General features: G+C 42.2%; 1 protein-coding gene across 1 annotated transcript; it reads right to left on the reverse strand.

Moving 5' to 3' along the window:
* Positions 1-107: 107 nt before the first annotated feature.
* BTK (Bruton tyrosine kinase) lies at positions 108-20025 on the reverse strand. The gene is made up of 18 exons (XM_007119009.2): positions 19870-20025; positions 19224-19322; positions 17247-17315; positions 15680-15761; positions 10497-10625; positions 10115-10182; positions 9081-9268; positions 8600-8662; positions 7954-8008; positions 7584-7663; positions 7277-7404; positions 6384-6458; positions 5715-5886; positions 4983-5199; positions 3860-3924; positions 3131-3249; positions 2467-2624; positions 108-318 (listed from the first exon to the last, which is right to left on the reverse strand). The coding sequence occupies exons 1-18, from the start codon at positions 20008-20010 to the stop codon at positions 247-249; spliced, it is 1980 nt and encodes a 659-aa protein (XP_007119071.1). The 5' UTR covers positions 20011-20025; the 3' UTR covers positions 108-246.
* Between the last annotated feature and the right edge of the window lie 586 nt (positions 20026-20611).

Raw genomic sequence — 20611 nt, forward strand, 5'->3', positions numbered from 1 at the left:
TTTTAACACTCTTGGGAAATTTCCTCTCTGGGGGAAAATACCAGGCACAATAATTCCTTGGCCTTTGCTCAGAAGGTACTATCCAAGGGAAGAGATAGAAAGGCATTCCTAGATGTGGAGAGGGGCCTTTGTGTATTCAGCAAGAGCACAAAGGCTCCAGGGCCTGTAAGCCTGGGATTTCCTCAAAGAAAGTGAAATTGGGGCTTGTGGAGTAGAGGAGTAGAACCAAGAAGCTTATTGGTGAGCTCAGGATTCTTCATCCATGACATCTAGAATGTTGCTCAGGAGAATTTTGAAGGTGGGACGTTCATCTGCTTTCTAAAACCAAAGAAAAAATAGAGTGTTATAGTGGACTAGAGTCCAAAATTCAAGGGAAACACAGTGTGTAAACAGCAAGTGTTTATGAAGTTTATGCTATATGCCCAGTAGCATACCCTGTGGCTTACCAAAAGAAAAAAAGGGGTGGGGGGAGAAATAGAAGTGCTCCATAAAGTCCTTGTGCGCTTTAAATCTTTAGTAACTCGGGTTATTAATGTGGTGAGGACAATGTGAAAATTCCACTGACAAACACTGATTAAAACTAAGGGCAAAATTCATTACATAATTGTGCACCAATGCATTCTTATTTTGGAACCTCAAGTGGCTACCAAAGAAGTTTAAGTGGTTGACAGAGCTGAAATCCTATAAGCTGTGATAATTTTTAGTTTGGTTTCAAACACTTGTTTCTACCATCCTGTAGCCAAAGTTAACAAAGGAATTAACATTTCAAGACCATGGGCTGCATCACTGGGTAGGGATCCTAAGCACCTGGGACCTCTTATTACCACCGGCTGGCCTCCAGACTAAGGCCCTTTGTGATAGCCAGTGGTCCATAAGCCCCTGAGGTATTTAGTGACTCACGGCATATTCATGCAAGAAAGGTCTCAATCCATCAGAACCAAAAAGTCATCAATTTCTTGTTCCTTTGAATCAGTGATTCTCAAACCTAGTTGAGTATCAGAATTTCCTGGGAAGTTTAAAAAGACATACCCGAGTCCCACTCTAGACATACCTAATCAGAATCTCTGGAGATAAGGCCCAGTCATCTGCAGTTTTAAGAGTTTCCCAGGGGGCTTCCCTGGTGGCGCAGTGGTTGAGAATCTGCCTGTCAATGCAGGGGACACGGGTTCATGCCCCGGTCTGGGAAGATCCCACATGCCGCGGAGCAACTGGGCCCGTGAGCCACAGCTACTGAGCCTGTGCGTCTGGAGCCTGTGCTCCGCAACAAGAGAGGCCACAACAGTGAGAGGCCCGCGCAACGTGATGAAGAGTGGCCCCCGCTTGCTGCAACTAGAGAAAGCCCTCGAACAGAAACGAAGACCCAACACAGCCAAAAATAAATAAATTTAAAATAACAGTAGGAGTAAAATAGACAATAAAAGTTATTTTAAAAAAAAGTTTCCCAGGGATTCTGATGTGAATCCAGTTTCATGACTACTGCTTTAAACAGGCTGTGGAGAAAGTGCCTGTCTGAAATACTTAACTAGCAGAGTGAGGATGTCCTAGTTGGGAGGGAGCATAGTCAATCACCCTTAATCCTGCTTGGCACGGGAGGGAGAAGGGAAATGGCTCCTAGGGGTTTTTCCTTTCTCCACACTTTCTTTGTGACCTCAGTGATTTGTTGAAGGGAAAGGAGCCATGTTCTGATCCAAATGCCCACTTTTCACCCCACAGAGATGGCTCCAGGTTCACATATATGCTTGTTGGACACTGTCTGTCTTTCCCTGTTTCTAGTGGGGCAGAACTGAGAGCTGAGCACTCATTTCCTACTAGACATTTAGGTTGCCAAATTAAGGTTGCCAAGGATCTACTGAAAGTGGAGAAGGCACCCCTGGAAGAACCCAAGGTGAAAGCAGCAAAGCATTTTAATAGTGGAACAGGCTCTTTATTTTCAAAATACCACATCTACCCACATATCCCATAATGCACTGTATTTAAAAAAAACAAAACAAAACATGAGCACTACCTATTTTAGTTTCCTTTCAGGCCTTAGGGTTTTAAAACAAATCTCATTTAGGACCACAGCCAGAAAAGATGTGCAGTTAGTAAAGTAGAAGAAAGGGCCAATGAACTCCCAAAGGAATGAACACAGATTTTAAAGACTTTTCTTTTTTAATGTCCATAAACTTGTCTGAGTGCCTTTGGCTGCCTGCTTATGCTAGGTGACATGGCCCCACAACACACCTCTCCCTAAAGCCGAGTTGGTATTGGGGTCTGCTAATGATACTCTAGTGAGAATTGGAATGGGCCTGGAAAAACTTCTGGCCGTGAAAGGATTGGGATGTAGGCCAGGATCCAAGAATGTGCACAGCTATCTGTCTGTACCCAGCTGCTATGTGGCCCGGGAGAGTGGGGCCAGGGTGCTTGGCCAGCTAAATGGGAAAGTAGGTTCAAGGAAATAATTTGAGGTCCCAATAAAACACTTACCTCATGCCAGCAGCTATACATGATGCTATATACCCTCTCTGAAGCGAGATGAGGCCGGTAGAGACGTAGGCCTTGGGCAATGTGTTCAGCTGTTTCACTGTTAGTAAATCTTTCATATGGCATCTTCCCCAGAGAGTAAATTTCCCACATCAGCACCCCTAGAAAATGAAAAAAAAATGTGTTGTTTCTGGGTAGTAGGGATCCTAGTCTTCCTAAATCAACCTCAAACATTACATTCATCTGGTTCCCCCCTCTGTGCTTTTTTTCATTTTGTTCAAACTTCTGCTATAGTACTGAGTACACTGGGGGGTTATCAGGGTTGCCCTTGACTATTAGTCCTTTAGGAGAGAGACAGCATCTTATTTGTCTTTATAGTTACAGGGTCTGGCAGAGTCCCTGGTACATAATCAGCATTCAGAAGCTGTGGCACACTGAATGAATTGTTTGTTTCCCTCAATATATTCTAAGTTCTAAGAAGGCAGGGATCGTGTCTAGTTTACTGTTTTTAATCCCCAGAAACCTCTGTGGTGCCTGACTCCCTAAGAATTAGATGAATGAAAGCAAGAATAAATAACAGTCTCTCTGTGCAGGTTGCAGTGTGAATTTCCCCCACTGCGTTCCTTTTCCTTTGAGCTGTATAATCCATGTGATCTTTTCCACTCACCAAAAGCCCAAATGTCAGATTTGCTGCTGAACTTGCTATACATAAGAACTTCTGGTGGAGACCACCGGACTGGAAATTTGGAGCCTACTGAGCTTGTGTATTCATCATCCAGAACATACCTGCAAAGGATTCAGGACTTGTTACTGTTACAATTTGGAGAGCTTGATATTTGCTTAAATTTTCTTGGCACAGCCACAAGAGTTGCACAAATATACGCCTACAGGCCAACCAGTGTCTTTTACAAATGTTATTTCTAACAGATTCCTGTTTTCATATCCGATTTAGCTTTCCTGGTTGACAATATGGTTACAGCAAGGATGAAGTGAAATAAGATCTAATAGGTACTCTCTTCCTCTTCTCTAGCCTTCTTTCCTTTCTCTTTTCTTGTCCTTTCCTTCCTTCTATTCTGCAGTTGTCAGTGGGAATTAGACTGATTAGGAAAGAATGAGACATGGAGTAAAGTCAACAGGATTAACAGATCAACATAAAGTATTGGAGAAATTAGCTTTTAAAAAAAGAGCAAAGGAGAAAGGAGAAGAGAGGGATATAACAATAAAACAAGAGGTGAAAAGTGACTTAAACCATTCAGAGAAAGAAAAGGTGTAGAAAGATGGTGGAAAAGACTAGAATTAGGGGGAAAAGGGAGAGGATTAAAAATTACAATGTTACCTCATGTTTGTACTGTGCCATTTTTACTTTTAGAGGGAAATATGAAAAAGGCACACTCACCTGGACAGGCCGAAGTCAGATACTTTAACAACTCCTTGATCGTTTACCAAACAGTTTCGGGCCGCCTGTAGTGCAACACATACCAGTGAGACTCTGTCCCTGGCACACAGGTTAAAGGCACAAAACTTCTGCCCACCAGGGGAGTGAAGCCAGGGAAGCCTCATCTTCACATAGAGACACCTTCCCACCTAACAGGAGTCAGTTGATGCCACTGAGAAATTTTGATGCACTTCCACCACATATAGAGCAACCCCCGTAGTCATAAGTAAAGCACTGAGGACTTGCAGAATGATTTCACTCACATTGGCAATTCCACGACAACCCTTCCTGCATTGAAATGCCGAGAGAGTTAAGGGAGAACAGAAGGCAAATGTGTTTTTTTTTTCTGCTTTTCTACCAGTGGGACTAGGGCTATTTGAGCCTTGGCCTGGCTGAAATAAACAGGGGCCCAAACTCGGATGCCTCCAGAGGCCAGGCAGCTGAAGTGACAGAGTGAAGTGGGTGGATGGAGGTGTCAGGAAAGTGACTGGTCTAAAGGAGGCCAGCCACTTTCCTGTAATCAGCTAGACCATATTGTAACACCAGTCCCACATTTTCATAGGTGTCAGCTACAGCCAACTGTTAGCATGACCTATGAGAATGTGGGCCTGGTGTTACAAGATGGTCTAGATTTTCAAGAGAAGCTGGAAATTCAGTTATTTAATGAGAAATGTTTTTAAGTGTTTGCTAACTAATATATAACATTTTAAAAAAACCCAAATGCACCAACAGACCCCCAGTTTGTGACTCTGATATAATCAAAATGATGGTTCTGTGCTAAGAGCAGTCCCATCAGGAAGCAGGGCTGCCCTTCTGCCCCTGAAGGACCCCACCATTTCCTTGTCATGGTAGGGGGCTGGGAGTGTGTGCTCTAGCTCCCACCATGGCAGAACTTGTGGTGTTGAGGCTGGAGATCTTTGACTGGCTGACCACTGGGGCAGAGGCTCACCAAACTTATAGTGTTTTCTAGATAAAACTGAAATGATGGCTCCAGCCACCCTCCTCAGCCATGTGTGATAGGTCTTCCTTTGCTACTTCCACCCCCTCAGCTCTCGGACCCAGGGCAATCCTTCTGAGGTCCTACCAGGTCTCGGTGGAGGAACTGCTTTGACTCCAGGTATTCCATGGCTTCACAGACATCCTTGCACATCTCCAGCAGCTGCTGAGTCTGGAAGCGGTGGCGCATCTCCCTCAGGTAGTTCAGGAGGCAGCCATTGGCCATGTACTCAGTGATGATGAAGATGGGGCGCTGTTTAGTGCAGACGCCGTACAACTGCACCAGTTTCTCATGGGACAGATTCCTACAGGAAAGGCAGTGAACCAGTCCTCCCTTTCTGGCTCTGAATACTATTCAGAAAGGAGCTGAGGAGGAAAGGAGTTGGCCTGGGAGTAGAGTGTCAGATGAGGGACCAAAATAACAAGTTGATGCTCCTCCTTCCTACCCTAAACTCCAAAAGTGCCTAATATATGAGGGTGAGCCAGGATTTGGAGTCCATCAATAGAACAGGAAACAAGCCCTGGGCTGAATGAACACTAAGGCTACATCAGAATGTCTTCCTTTTGAAAGTCTCATTTTCTACATTTACCTCCAAATGCTACTGGTTCAAATGCTATCATGGTTCACACCCATGATCAATACTACTCTCCACCAATATCTAAGAGAAATGACTACCTTAGCAGTTACTCCCACCAATCAAAGTTTGACCTCAGGCCGTGGTCCCAAATCTCTCTTACTATAAATCACCTTAAACCGCAGTGGGAACCATCCTGGTAATTCCTAGACTGGATGGAGAGTTGAGTTTGGACTGTAACTCACATCATGACTTTGGCTTCTTCAATGAACTCATCCTCAGACATGGAGCCTTCTTTGATCATCTTGACGGCCACTTCATACTGGCCCCTCCATTTCCCATACTTCACTACTCCAAATTGTCCAGTCCCCAGCTCCTTCAAGAAGGTCAGGTCCTTTGGATCGATTTCCCATGATCCTATAACAACAAAGCCTTGATGTGATTATTTGGGAGTCATGTATGTATAATTTCTACAATAGATAAGAATCCCTATTGGGGGTAGAAATAGACAAGCAGTAAAAGGGAAATTCTCAGGGGTACTAGTCCATCTTTGCTCAGGTAAATCTCAGGGACAGGGGATTACTGATTGGAGGAGTCTGGGAATTTAGGTACAAGTCAGACATAAAGCAAGAAGATAAACTAGACATCCTCTGAAAATCCCTTTATGATTTTTTTCCCCACAATTAAAAAAAAATCCCTTTATGAATCTATGTTTTTGCAGTCCCAGTAGGAGCCACCAGAGGGAGGAAAATCATTAGATAACTTTGGTCTGGCTCCATCTTAACCTTCCTTGCAGCAGCTGGGATAGAACAGTGTGCTGCAAGGATGATTGAGAGGCAAGGTCTGGTTGGGTCTGCCAGACGTAGTCCTTCCAACTGGCCGGTCCACCCTACCCTACAGAAATAATCAGTTACCATAGCCCAGGCCTGCAGTGGAAGGTGCATTCTTGTTTTGTTGAGACACTGGATATTTGAGCCTAGATATGAGTCCTGAAACATACAAAGAGAGTCATGCTGCTGGTGCGGAGCAGGGGGTGAGATGCCTCACACACCCTCGCTTAAAGCCTCACGCTTCCAGTGTTCATCTTTCTAGTACATTTTGAATCCCAGAAGATCTCCATGAACCCGAATTTTTCTGGAAGTTTCTCCTCTTACAGATGTTTTTCAGGGACAAGAAAGAGAGAATGCTAACTGAAATATACACCCCAGCTAAATATATCCCCACCTCCCAGCCTAGCCTTATCTCACATCCTACTTCTGCTTTTGATACTGAAAAGTGTAATTGGGACCACATAAAATGACAACCTTGATACTGGCTTGCCTAGACATGGTGGACAGCAGCAAGCCTTCTTGATGAAGTTTTTCCCATGTATTCGTGCTCTTACCAATCTCCCAGATTTTAGAATGTCTACACTGCTTAGAAACTCTCTTCTGATGTTTTTGAGCCTGTATGCCCTTTGAGGGCAAGGACTTCAACTAATAGTTTTTGTGTGTTCTCTAGTAACAAGAAAATTGCTGAGTACACACCAGGAACACAACGTATATTGCTGATTGATTAATTACCAGTCTCCTTTATGTCTTTCCTTAGCACTGAGCATCAATCACCAAATAAGAAGTCAGTCCCTACTGGGCGTAAGGTCTGCCTTTGACCACCTCTTCACTTGACCTCGACCCAGCATCACAGGGGTTTATTTTCACAGCTAATTCCCATTACCCTGTGAGGCTTATTCTTCCCCTAACCACCTTGTCCTAAATTGCTTCTCCTGGTACTTGTCACACCCTTCTTCTCTGGTTCCCCTGGTACTTACCTGCAGAGTTATGCTGATGGTAGTTAATGAGCTCAGGGATGGTGCTGAAAAGGTGCTTCTCAGCCAGGTAATACTGGCTCTGAGGTGTGGAACACACAACATAATGGCGTATCACCCCTTGAGGTTCCCTGAAGAAGTGGACGCTGAGTCAGCAACTTGGGAACAAGGGTCCAAAGGACCCAAGAAGTGAAGTGAGATGAGTTTTGAGTTTAAGTGACAGAGGATGTGAGAGGAGCACTTCATTAAGGAACTGTTGGTTGGGCACCCCTGTCCTTTGTCCCCAGGGCCTTGAAACAGTAACACTTACCCTGTAGATTTGGCAAACACAGACACAGTATATTTTCCAGCTTTGCTGGAGTCTCTAACAATGAAGCCTCCTTCTTTCCCCTGAAACGATGAAAAAGAAGCTGACCGTCAGGAGGAAGTGGTGCTCACACCTGCATCCCACCTGCCCAAACCCGAGAGAAAATATTATAGAAGACTTGATTTCACTGCCAAGTTCCATGTTTGAGCTGTAGCCTTATTGCTTTTGACAGTGAAAAGTATAATTGGGACCCCATAAAATGACAGCGTTGACACTGCTTTGCCTGGAGATGGCGGACAGCAGCAAGCCCGCAATTCAGGATCCTTGCTTGCTGTGCAAGGAGAATGCCATTTGCTTGTGGTCACATACTTACCTCTTGCTTTAGCAGTTGCTCAGCTTGACTCCGAGTCATGTGTTTGGAATACCACCTGTAAAGAGAGAGTGCTTGTGTGGCTCCTAGGCCATGGTGTAAGTGCCTCAGAGATTAGAGTGCTATCTGTGGCTCATCCATGCCAGTGAGTCAGTCAATTCACTCAACCTCTATTTACTGAGTGTCTTATCATGTGCGTAGCATACTACATCCCTTTCCCAAAGCGTGCTTGGCACTGAAGAATCATGGAAATGGAGAGTAGAGTGGAAAGGCAGGTGTCAGAAGGTTGCAGGGAAGGGATCAAGGACAGGGCCTTCAAGGACAACCCACTTCCATGATTAGGGAGAAAGCATATCCACAGAAGTTTGCCGTTTTCACCTTTTCAAATGTTTCCTATCAGGTTGTCTTAGTGTGGTTCTTCTGGATTTGGGGGGAGGAGGGGGTGTGGTGACCTCTCCAGCTTTCATCAACAGGGTGTTTGGGATGAGTGTAAGACAGAGGCACTAACTTAAGTGGCATCATTTGACCCAGTTGACACTGATTTTAATAGGTATCTTAAAATCAAAATTTTGTTGAAAGTATAAAAAAAGTTTATACTATATTTAGTTCCTCTGGGAAGATTGTGCGCTAGGAACATAAGCATACTCACTCATACATTTCTATGGAGTCCTCTGCCTCGGTTACATAGTTACTAGGGATGTAGCCTTCCTGCCTGTAGAGGAGACAACGTGATAGATCATTCAGCACTTCCCATCCTGGGTGAGAGACTGATTTGGATGCCCTGTATCCTTGGGCTCAGAACCAATCTCGAATGGAGGTATATAAAATGCCCCTCCCTCAAAGAGAATCATGTTGCCAATGCATGGTTAGGCCAGTGAAGTGTGTAGCTTCTGCACATGTGGCATGGATTACATGTGCTCGACAACATGTGGGCCAGACTCTACAGGCTCAGAGAGGTGGCCACGTGTAGAGCTGCCCTCTGAGAAGCACTTGGAGGGAGAGCATATTCCTTTTGGTGTGGGAAGAACAATTTCTGATCAGGATACTGAGTAGGGGAATTATGCTGCAGGACTTTACGTGTGTATAGAGTAGGTGGGCACAAGGCTCAGGAAGGGCAGGTGTGGACTCACCCATTTTTATCCTGGGCTCGCCACCAGGGTAAGTTGCTCTCCTCCAGGATAAAATACTCGTCGCCCTTCCGCAGCTGTAGATCATTTGCATTCATTGGCATGTAGTCATAAAGGGCTACAACTTTTTTCAGCTCACTTGTCGAGACAGGTGCTGCTGTTGGCTCAGGGGGCAGTGGCTTTTTTAAGATCTGTGTTGTTAAGAGGAAAAAGTAGGGGTGGGGTTGGCTAGATGTTGGCTAGATATGAAGCACTCTCCTGTTCTTCCCCAACTCTCTGGCTTACTGGAGACACTGTTCTAACCCAAATCAGGCAAAATAAAAGGTTTATTCAGCATTCATTTGACAACCAGTTTTAAGCACCCATGCAGGGGCTCTCAGCCTGGAATGCACATCAGAACCATCTAGCAGGCGGTTAACAATCCTGACACCTAAGCAGTTTCAAAGACCAATTATGTCAAAATCTCTGAGGGCTGGACCCAGGCATCAGTATTTTTAAACTTCCTGGAAAAAAACCATGTACAGCCATAATCGGGAAAGCTTCTTGGCACTAAACTAGTACATGGACCTACCAAGTGGCTCTGAATCTTCTTTTCTTAGTTTGTAAAATGAGTATAATAATTCCTGCCTTGCTTACTTACAATATATGAGAAAGGGCTTTCTAGACCTCAAAAAGTAACCCCCAAAATCAAGTTTTAAAGTAATATAATAGTGATAAAATCAAGATATTGGGTATATGGATATTCACTGTTAAAAATTTTCAACTTCATGTTTGAAAATATTTTTCATTTAAAAAAATCAGTCTTTGTTTTGTTTTAAACAGGTGATTGGATTAAATGGTTGCCAAGAGCTTCCTACTAGCCCTCTATCTTGCCAGTGAAGAGGAAGTCCTAATTAGAAGGACAAAGCCCCTGTCTCAGCAAGAATACCAATTTACACCGCCAAATCCCAGGGAGAATTCTAAGACTTTGGTCTGTTTTCAGAGTGCGATTGTAAGTTTCGATTTAAACAGTAGCAGCACCCAATTTCCCTGTATACCTGGTCCTCCTCAGGTGTGGGAGGAAGAGGCTTTTTCGTCTTTCGGTGGGAACTCCCAGGTTTTAAGCCTGCAAAGTGAGAAACCAGTGATGATAGATACAGAGTGCATCTTCAGAAAGGGCCCAGGGACAGGTTTGGTCAGGAAATTTACTCTTGTACTCATTGACGTTATGTAAGTTAGGAAAAGTCTGGAATGATACAGCCCCATGCTAGGTCACCCAGCTGGAAGAGCAGAGCACCAGCTGAATTTTGGCCCCCACTAATCCCCTCTCCCACCCTCCTTTGTGCACTGGCCAAAATGTACAAACCTGGGTTTGATAGAGCCCTGAGAAAGTGATGGATAGTCAAAGGAGGGAGAAATTATATTGATCAGATCTCTTACTTCCATTCCTGTTCTCCAAAATTTGGCAGCCCATAGCATTTTTGGCTGTCTGAGAGCAGCAGAGATACTGCCCATCGATCCAGAAGCAAGGGTGGTATTTCTGTACCAGATCACTGTTGTACCGGATTACTGTAACAGGAGAGAAAGAGAGAGAGAGAGAGAGAGAGAGAGAGAGAGAGAGAGAGAGAGAGAGAAAGACGTCACATCTGACATATGGGAGAAGCCACCATAGGCATGTTTTCCTCCTTGAGTTTAGTAGTGAGCTTCAAACAACTGCCCCTTCCTCACCCACCCTGAAGGGAAGCAGACACAGGACCAGTTGGCTCACATGCTTGTCCCCAGAGAGTTCCTGTGCAGTTCTCTTCAGTGGTCTGTTATGATGACTATCTCCCAACTGGTGACCAAAGTGATAAGAATATCTGATTCTCCAGAGCCCCAGAGCAAAAATATGTTATCTATGTTTTTCCGGTAGCCATTACAATCTTCCTGTAAGGCAGGTGTTGACTATGGTGGTCTTTTCCAGATAAGGGAAACAGCGTGACAAGCCAGACTGTCACTCCGGCTCTCAATATACCAATGTCCCAGCTCCTGGAGTGATCTTTCAGAGATTTTTGTCTTTGTGAGAACTTCTGCCTCACACTTTCTGTGTTCATAGAACAGTCAACAGAGCAGAGCTCAGGATCAAATGAAGGTGATTCTGCCTCTAGAATAAACATAGTTCAGTCTTCCTAGGGCCACCGAGGTAGGTTGAGCTCATTGTGAGAGACAAACACAGCAGTTCCATTTCCCTCACAGGGTTGTGAGGCCCAAAAGATCTCTCAGGATGAGAGATTTGCAGATAAGAGGAATTAGTTTTACAGTTTTTAATACTGTGGCATTGCAAGAATCTTAACCGGAAGTCAATTAGACAAGTCATCCTGGGATCATGTTGCCAGATAACAGAAAAGCAAAGACAAATGAAATAATTGACACTAGCTAGCACTGGGGCAAAGACCTAGGCTGGTCTAAGAATATGCATATTTGAGGACATACACATTTCAGAATTTGATGCTAAAAAGCTCTGCATAACTTTTTTTTAAAGATAAAAACAAAAACAAAATAAAACCTTCCTCTGTAGAGACCAACTTAAGTCCTTAAGAGCTTGCTAGTCACACTCCACTCACTTAAGACCTTGGGGGAGGCCTAGAAGCTACTGGTGGCCAGATGCATTTTATAGGCAAATGAACAAAAAGTGCCAACTTTTTTTTAAAGTGCTATCTTAATGCTTTTCTAAACATGGATTTGAAGGCTTCTAACCAGTCTACCCTGCCCACCCTCACCCCTCACTTTTTCAGCATACCCCTTCACCATTGCACCAAATTCAGGGTGGTGGGAGCTGTTCAGATGGGGTGCAGGCTATAGGGGGCTACGTCGTCTGTAGAGAACTTTAAAATAATAAAACCAAGCAAAAGTCTGTCTGACTTTTATTATTACAAGGCACTGGCAATTCTGAACAATGTTCCAGGTACTCCTCCCAGCCAGAACTCATTGCTCCCACCCTCTGCCCTTCCCCCCCATGCCACTACCATCACCCAGGGATTTGAAGATTCTTGGGTGCAGGCTTGGGCACCAGTAGACATTTCAAAAATTATTAATCAACAACTAGCTGCTCTGATAAGTTAAGCTATGCTAATATGCTAATGAGAGGCTATAGGGCTTCCTGCCCCCCTACCTCCAGCACACTCATTATGAACCCACCCTACATTCCTAAATAATTAAGAGGTCCCTCGAAGATGGCACCCCTTCTTTTGTTGGTTAACGCAGCACTGGTATTTCCAGCTACTTAGGAGAGAATTGCAAAAGCAGAGTGTCTATTACAAACTGAATGTTTGTGTCCCCCAAAATTCATATAATGAAGCCCTCCCAGTGCGATGATATTAGGAGGTGGGGCCTTAGGGAGGTAATTAGGTCATGAGAGTGGAGCCCTCATGATGGGATTAGTGCCCTTAGAAGAAGACACTGGAGAGAAATTCTTTCTCTCTGCCATGTGAGAACACAGTGAGAAAGTGACCGGTCTGCAAGCCAGGTAGAAAGTTCTCACCAGGAACTAAATTGGCCAACACCTTGATCTTGGACTCCCCAGCTTCCAGAACTGTGAGAAATCAATGTTTGTTGTTTAGGTCACCTGGTCTATGATGTTTTGTTATGGTAGCCCAAGCTGACTATGACAGCGTCCTAGTGGGAGGACTAGGAGAAAACTGCTTACTTCACCAATGCATGGGGCCAGCCCTATCTGGGAAGCACTAATGGTTGATGCACATTCCAAGTACTTGATGGGTTGATCTCTCATATTCATTTTCTTCAGGATAATGGCTAAAATTCTGTTTGGGGAATGAATGAATGATTACTCCCCATATATGTCATTGGAGTTTCACCAATGCCACTCTTTCATTCATTTTGGTGAGGTCAGCTCATTTGCTTATTTTTGAAGCTGCAGTTAGGATAGGCTCTATTGAGCTTGACCAAATGAAGAGTCTAGAGTGAATGTAGACAAATATCTGTGGTGCTGTAACATTAAAGTGCCCACTGCCATGTTCAAGGAATTGGAAGGAGAGAGCCCAGGGCTAAGTCCTCAGGAATATAAACTTTGCATGGAAAGTACCACTGAAAAAAGATGGCAGCTCAATATGAGGTACCTGAGGCCCTACTTTTTAAATTGAAGTATAACTTACATATAATAAAATGTACAATCTAAGATATCCAGCTAACCACATTTGTGTACAACCATTTAACAACCACTCAGATCCAGCACCTCAGAAGGCTCCCTCATGCCTCTTCACAGCCAATACCACTACAGAGGTAGCCAGTATACCATGAGGTCCCCTTTTCATGTTAGTGATTTCCAATTGGTGCATTTTACCTCAGAGTGGGATAACTTATCACTAGAGTGGGCACTCAATAAATATTTGTTGGGCTAACCTACAACTGGTTTCTCCCTCAGCTAGTAATGTCCCACCTTCCCCTATTTCCAAACTAAATCCTAGCTGTCCATCAATGTGGATCCCAAGGTGGTGGTAGTTGTTTACTCTTGCAGAAAAATCAATTAACACACCTATTTGTTGGTCCCTTTCTGTGTGCAAGGCAATTTATGAGGCACTGTGGAGAGAACCAAAGAAGTACAAATATATATGCCCTCTGGAGCTCTGTGTGTATTTCTCTGCCTTGGAGGTAGCACCTTGATTTAGAGCACAGACTCTAGAGCCTGAGTTCAAAGCCTGACCCTGCCACTTACTAACGGAGTGCCTTTGGGCCAGTTATTTAACCTCTCTATACCTCTGTTTTCTCATCTCTAAAATGGGGATGGTGAGAATAACTGCCTCATATGGTTGATATGAAGAAGAAATGAGTTAATATATGTAAAGAATTTAGAGAAGATCCTGGATCATTATAAGCATTACTGAAGTGTTTGCTCATTTTGTACCCCCAGGGCTAAAGCCGACCTCTTACTTCAAAACATGTCAAGAACTGAACTGTGTGGTGCAAGATATCACCTATTTGTAATCTTCACATGGCCTTACTCTAAAATATCTTGCAGCCAACTACAGGTGCAATTTCTGGGCTTGAGAACCAAGCAGCACAAAAATATGCAGTGAGCTTAGGCTTTGGAGTCAAACAGACCTAGGGGTGTAGTAAGAACCCAGGCTCCACCACTCACTAGCTATGTGCCCTTGAGCAACTTACTTAACCTCTTTGAGCTTCAGTTCCCTCATCTGTAAATAGGGGAATAATACATACTTAATAAGCTTATTGTGAGGATTAAATGTGCTAGTCCGTTTGAAGCACTTGGCACAGAGCCTGGTACAGAGTTAGTGCTCATTAAGTGTTAGTTGCTGTTTTTAGCCCAAGGTTGCTGTGAGAATTAAATGAGATAATAAATACAAGGTGTCTAGCTTGGTGTCTGGCACATAGAAAGAACTAAGTAAATGACACTTCTCTTTCTCCTCTCCTCTTTCAGCTTGAAAGATTTGATGATTTTTATGTTAGCCAGACTTACATTCAAGGGAGTGAACAAAGCTGGTGTAGTCAGCCACTGCATATCAGAGTCTAAATGTTTATTAAGACAAAGGGCTGTCACGCAATAACCCAACCATGCCGTTATCAGTCTGCCATCCTTCCTGTTTCTCTAGGCAGCCTTTCCTGATGTCAACTCAACCAGTTAATCTCTCAGTCACTTGACATGTGGCTATATATACACACAAATATGTGTGCATGCATCCTGTGCTGTAAGCATTTACAGTCAAGTTTATCTGAGCACACTGTATGGTCTATGTGAAATACTGAACTATATTCAAGTTGAGGTCCTCACAAAGCAAGGAACATGAAATAGTTCCTTGGAAAGTATTTATCCGCAATGAAAAGATGTACAGTGCTTTCTTGTACAGTGCTTTACAGTTTTCCATGTGCTTTCACATACCTTACCTCATTTGATCCTTTGGACAACCCTGGAGGTAGGTACTGTAGGCATCATTATTATTCCTCTTTCAGAAGAAAAACCTGAGCCTCAAAGAAGCTTGTTGGCCTACTTGCCAGAGGTCACCCAGCTTATTAGTGGTAGAAGAGGACTTGGAACCAGGTTCTTTACTCTGACCCCAAGCACTCTCATAATCATGTATTTAATTTTTTTGTAACTAGATATTTCATACGTAGGATTCAAAATATTGAAATAACCATTGAATGCCACACCATACCACCCTTGTAATTGGTGTAAAGAATGGGACCTCTTTTATAAATAGGGAAATGGAAGGACCTACAATTACAAAATTGCATTAGAGAGACAGTGGTAGAACTGAGTTGAAACTCTTAGTCTAGCATGTGATCTTTTATTCATATGATGGAATATTAAACTCAATTTATCACTAATATTTAAGAAAATGCAATATTTCTCCCCCCATTCTCTCTCTCTCCTCCCTTCTCTCTCTCCCTCCTTCCCTTCTCCCTCTCTTTCTTCTTTCTTTCACCTCCCTTCTTCCATCCGTTCTTTTTTTTCACTCTTTTTTCCTCTCTCCCTATCTTCTTCTCTCCTTCCCTCCCTGTTCTCTTTCTCTCTCCTTTTCTCCCTCTCTCCCAACTTTTCTCTTTCCTTCCTCCCTTCCTTCCTTTCCTTCTTTCTTTGGAAACTAGTTTATTTTCCAAATAATTCTCACCATTTTTGAGCTGGTGAATCCAACGCTTCCTCAGTTCTTCAGTTGGGGAGAAGACATAGAGAGGCCCTTCATCATATACAACCTGGGGCAATGGACACACAGACTTCAGCAGTTAGGAGTCAGAAAATAAAAAAAACCTTGAAGGAACTAATCTTAAGCTACAACTTTGTATAATGATACTGGAAAACAAAAAAAAGGCAGGGTCTTCAGTGCGCAGTGGAGCTGGGGTCATGTGAACCATCTGAAGAATTCCTGAACAATTCATATCCAGGGATGTAGGACTTAGAAACTCTTTGCTTTGTGAATACTCCTGGGTCCTCTTGACTTGTATTTCAATTTGTGTGTAAACTTAGTTCATAATCTTCAGCCCTTGGTGGAGTCAAGATTTTTGTTTATCCAATGAAGGATATTTTATGATCTTATTAAACCTTGAGTTTGTATAGAAGATAATTGAAGTAATGATTTATGTAACAAATCTTGATTAGTGCATGTGGATTATACACTTCGTCAATATGGCGCAAATTTTTAACTCTTGGCTGATTTTCCCCCCACTGCCTAGTGGCCTCCCCTTGCCAATATTAGCCCAAATAAACCAAGTTTGGAACTACATACCTACTTCAAAAAGAGTGAAGTATATATTAAGCATTGTCATCAAATCAGTCAGTATTTTTGAACACCACACATGTACAAGGCATTGTGCTAGGTGTTATGGAGATATACAAAACATATAAGATGTGGTTCCAACCCTCACAGACTTGATAGGCATCACAGTGGATTTTAAAGTCAAATGTAAATTAATTTTGAATTATCTGCTATTTACCAGTATCCACTAGCCCAGTCAAACATCAACTTATTGAAAGACAATGCTAGTAAAAACTGTGTCTAAAACACCCCTCCTTCACAGGGTTTGTAAACTTTGTTACAGTCAGGGACATGAACAAGATCCTTTTACATTTTTCTTTTTGCTTGTTAGTCTTGCTGTGCTCATAAATCCATGACAGAAAGCCCCCTCCCCTGAGACTTTCCACTTCCTTTTCTGGCTTTCACTGTTGCAGAGGCTGCTATATTCATGACATGTGGCCTCAGAGTTCTCAGGACATAAGCAAACCAAATCGGAGATTGAATCTGAAGCTCTTGCTTTCTTTTATGGCTTACATTGCATCTACCAAGCAGATGTCTATGTGGCTCTTCAGTTATTCCAGACTAGAATAGAATTTAAGTTTATATGTAAGTCTAATAAGCCTTCCCTACACCGAACTTCCTAATACTACTCCTTCCCTCCCCTCTTCTGTCTTTTCAACCCACATGACCACCATTAGACAGATAGGCAGAACCAGAAGGAAGTGAAATGCTCACTTAACAAACAGAGCATCTTTCTCAATGCCATTACCATAGACAAGACACACCATAATAGAATTAGTGCCATTATGGATTCTCTTTGAGGTGTAGAGACTAAAAGAAAGTATGTTTGATTGGAAAAATAGAAAAACAAGCACTCACAGCCCATGCCATCCCTAACGATTATATTAGAGGTCCCTTTGTGAGCTAGTGAGAGAAAATACCTTACCTGGAAGGGGTAAGGGAACCTTTCAATAATTGAAATCTGCTCCATTTCACTGCACTCTTCTCCCCTTCTCTGCAGTGACAGAAGAAATCATAGTTATTGGTTGATGCATTGCTTTTTTCTGGATTTCCCTAGGTACTGGGAGTCTTTTGCAGTGGTTCCAGAAGGCTCTCATGCATGGACAATGCTAATCCTTAGTGATTGCTTCCTATATCCCAGTAGGGAAACATATCCATAGGATCCAGCACATACTCATTCAAAAAAAATCTCAGGTATCTCACACTATTGAGGAAAGGGAGGTTAATCAATAAATGATGCTGGGACAAACATTTAACCACTAATATTGTCAGAGGTGGGGGGCGGGTAGTTAAGGTAGCTATTTCACACCATACACCAACGTAAATTCTGGATGGATTCAAGAGCTTTATATAAAAAAAATGAAACTATGACTAACAGAAAAAAACATAATTGACTATTTACATAATTTTGTGAGAGGCAAGGCCTTTCTAATATAATGCTAAAAGTTAGAACCATTAAGAGAAAAATGAGCTAATTTGATGACATAGACTTTAAAACCCACTATGGTTAAAAAAAAAGTATAAACAAAATTCAAAGATAAATGAAAAACTGGAAAAATATTTTCAACATATATTATAGTTAAAGTTAACATATCTAGATCTCTTAAAAAGTACTAGGAGTAAGGTAAACATTTCAATAGAAAAACTGACCAAAAAATTAACAGGAATTCACAAATGGAAAAATATAAATGAGCTGTAGACGTATAATTGTCCAACCTTATGAGTAACAAAAAAATTGCAAAACAAGTCAGCAATGAAGTATCATTTTTCTTGGCTTTCAAATTAACAAATATTTAAAATATCTGGCGTTGGAAAGAATGTAGAGGAATAGATACTGTCATACAGAGCTTGTAGGTGTATATGATATTCAAATTCTACTTCTACAAAATTAAATAGAATAAAACTATAAAAATAACCAAAGCATACAGATTTCATAAAGAAAAGAACAAAATATTACTCCTAGGAAGTTATTATAAAGAAAAGAATAACAAAAGTACATAAAGATGTATGCAAGAATGTTCCTTTCAACATGATTTATGATATCAAATAAATTGGAAACAAATGTCTAGTAATAAGAGATTGGTTAAACAAATTAAAATATAACCATGATAGGGTATACCATACAGTCATTAAAATCATTTTATTAAAGAGTATCTATTGTTATGGGGAAAAGTTTATATTGTTAAGTTGAAAATGTAGGTGGCAAAGTAAGATGTGTAGTATAATATGATTCTATGTTTTAAATATATAACATATATATTAGTGTGAGTGTATGTGTTGTTAATGGAGAAAAACATCTGTAAGTCCATACACGAACATGTTAATAGTTGTTTTAGCTGAATAATGAGATTATGCATGATTTTATCTTCTTTTTTGTGCTTTTTTTGTATTTTGCAAAGTTTCTATGATAAATATGCATTACTCTTGACATCAGGAAAAAATGATATTTAAAAAAATCAACTAGGAAATCAGTAGACATTATGTCCTCGAGAGGCTCTGGGAAATGAGAGAAGAAACAGTGAGCTACGAAAGAATCTCATGACTCCGAGCCCTAGAATTCTGGATTTCAGACTAACTCAAGCTTGTAAATCTGATCCTGGTGACCGAGGGAGTAAAACCAATCATCTCTGATCAGTTTGAAAACTTGATGTGATATCATCTTAAGATTGGCATTACAAGTTTTCCAGATTAAGTGAGTTGTTCTGCATCTTGGGAAAAGACGCTGAGACTCAGCATAACCAATATGTGGCAGAGTGAAGAACATATATGGGAGCTTTATGTGACCCACACTGCACAGCATCACAGGTTTATTTACAGAGAATTGAAGTGTTCCAAGTCTCTTAACTGCAATCCTTCTGCCCCCCACCCCCCGTGCCCAGTTCTAACAATGGCCTCTTCTCACCGGAATCTGTCTTTCGGGGGGAGGATTTTTCTCAGGAACGACTGTTTCAACACAGGTGATCTTCTCAACATCTATTGAACCCTTCTTACTGCCTCTTCTCTGAGAAAGAGAATGAGGAAGAAAATGGAGAATGATTAAGAGCGATTAAGCAACCAGATGATTAGATTTCGCTATCTCATCATTCAACACAGTGAGGTGACACCCACACTCTATATCAGGACCTGTCATTTTGAAAAAATGAACAAACAAACAAATCCCAAACAACTTCCAGGTCTATTAACCTAACCTTTTTTGACTACCAGATGGAGGGCAAACACTGTAGAAGAGTGGATGACTTTGTGTGCCTTTAACATAAAAAATAAGGAAGCAATTTCCAAGTCTTGGATTTCATTCTCAACAATCATTTAATGAGTGCTCACCAACTGCAAGAATCCATGGTGAGATTTTCCCCATAGCTTCTTAGCACCTTTGAATTTTTGCTCCAGTATGTCTGTAGCTAGTTCTGGGCTAGGAAACATTTTGCTGAGTTTGAAGTGTACTTGGGTCCCTTCCACCTACCCCCTCCAACCAAAAAGGATCTACCTCCCCCCAAGGCAGATCTAAGGCCAAGTGCTTAAAACTCAGGTTTCACAGCAGAGAAACTCACCCCACGTTCAAAGTCATACTCATAGTAGGAAAGTTTTTGCACGGTCAAGAGAAAGAGGCGCTTCTTGAAGTTTAAAGGTGATGTTTTCTTTTTCTGTTGGGATCGCTTCAGAAAGATGCTCTCCAATATCACTGCAGCCATAGCTTCTTCTTTCTGGAGCTCACTGGGTGCTGTTGATAATGGAAGTTCTTGAGGACCCAGCACATTGAACCTTATCCCTCCTGGTTCCCCCTTAGCCTAGCCACCTAGTTTCAAATGGAACAGAAACATTCAAAGCTAACAAAGAACCTTCTTACTTTGACGTCCTCCTTCCATAGCCCCCATTTCTGCCAGTTTTCAGGTATAATGGATGCACATCGAAGTGGGGTGATTGATTCTACATCGCGAGTTCATATAAACTGGGTTCTTGTATAAGGCAATGGAATGCTCTGGATATCAAGTGACATGTACCCATGTGCTTGGTAATGTCTAGAGGCAGCTCTACACTAACCACCCTTTTATGATACGTGCAGAATCTGTGAACAGTAAAAGTCTCTGTGCAGCTGTTGACCCTTATATCCCCAGAAGGGATAATGCAGGTGCCAGAACTCCACTGAGGCAGATATTGGACTTTCAGTTCCCAGTTTCCTAGACAGTGAGTGTAATTTTTCATACATTGTCCCACTGGGGTCTGTAACCAAGGGGTCTAATAAGGATACGGAGGCTGCACCTGCAGTTATGGACATATACTAACTGCCACCCA

The sequence above is a fragment of the Physeter macrocephalus genome, chromosome 21 (genome assembly GCF_002837175.3).
Source record: "Physeter macrocephalus isolate SW-GA chromosome 21, ASM283717v5, whole genome shotgun sequence".
In the NCBI taxonomy this organism is placed as follows: Eukaryota; Metazoa; Chordata; class Mammalia; order Artiodactyla; family Physeteridae; genus Physeter; species Physeter macrocephalus.

What these genes read in the sequence shown, in the direction of transcription:
- BTK (XM_007119009.2), bottom strand. Translation starts at nt 20,010, where the DNA reads ATGGCTGCAGTGATATTGGAGAGCATCTTTCTGAAGCGATCCCAACAG. An exon ending in GAAGAAGCCAAAGTCATGAT is followed by an intron (nt 5,200 to 5,714) that starts GTGAGTTACAGT and finishes CCTTTCCTGTAG; the next exon opens with GAATCTGTCCCATGAGAAAC. An exon ending in ATCTGACATTTGGGCTTTTG is followed by an intron (nt 2,625 to 3,130) that starts GTGAGTGGAAAA and finishes TTCATTTTCTAG; the next exon opens with GGGTGCTGATGTGGGAAATT.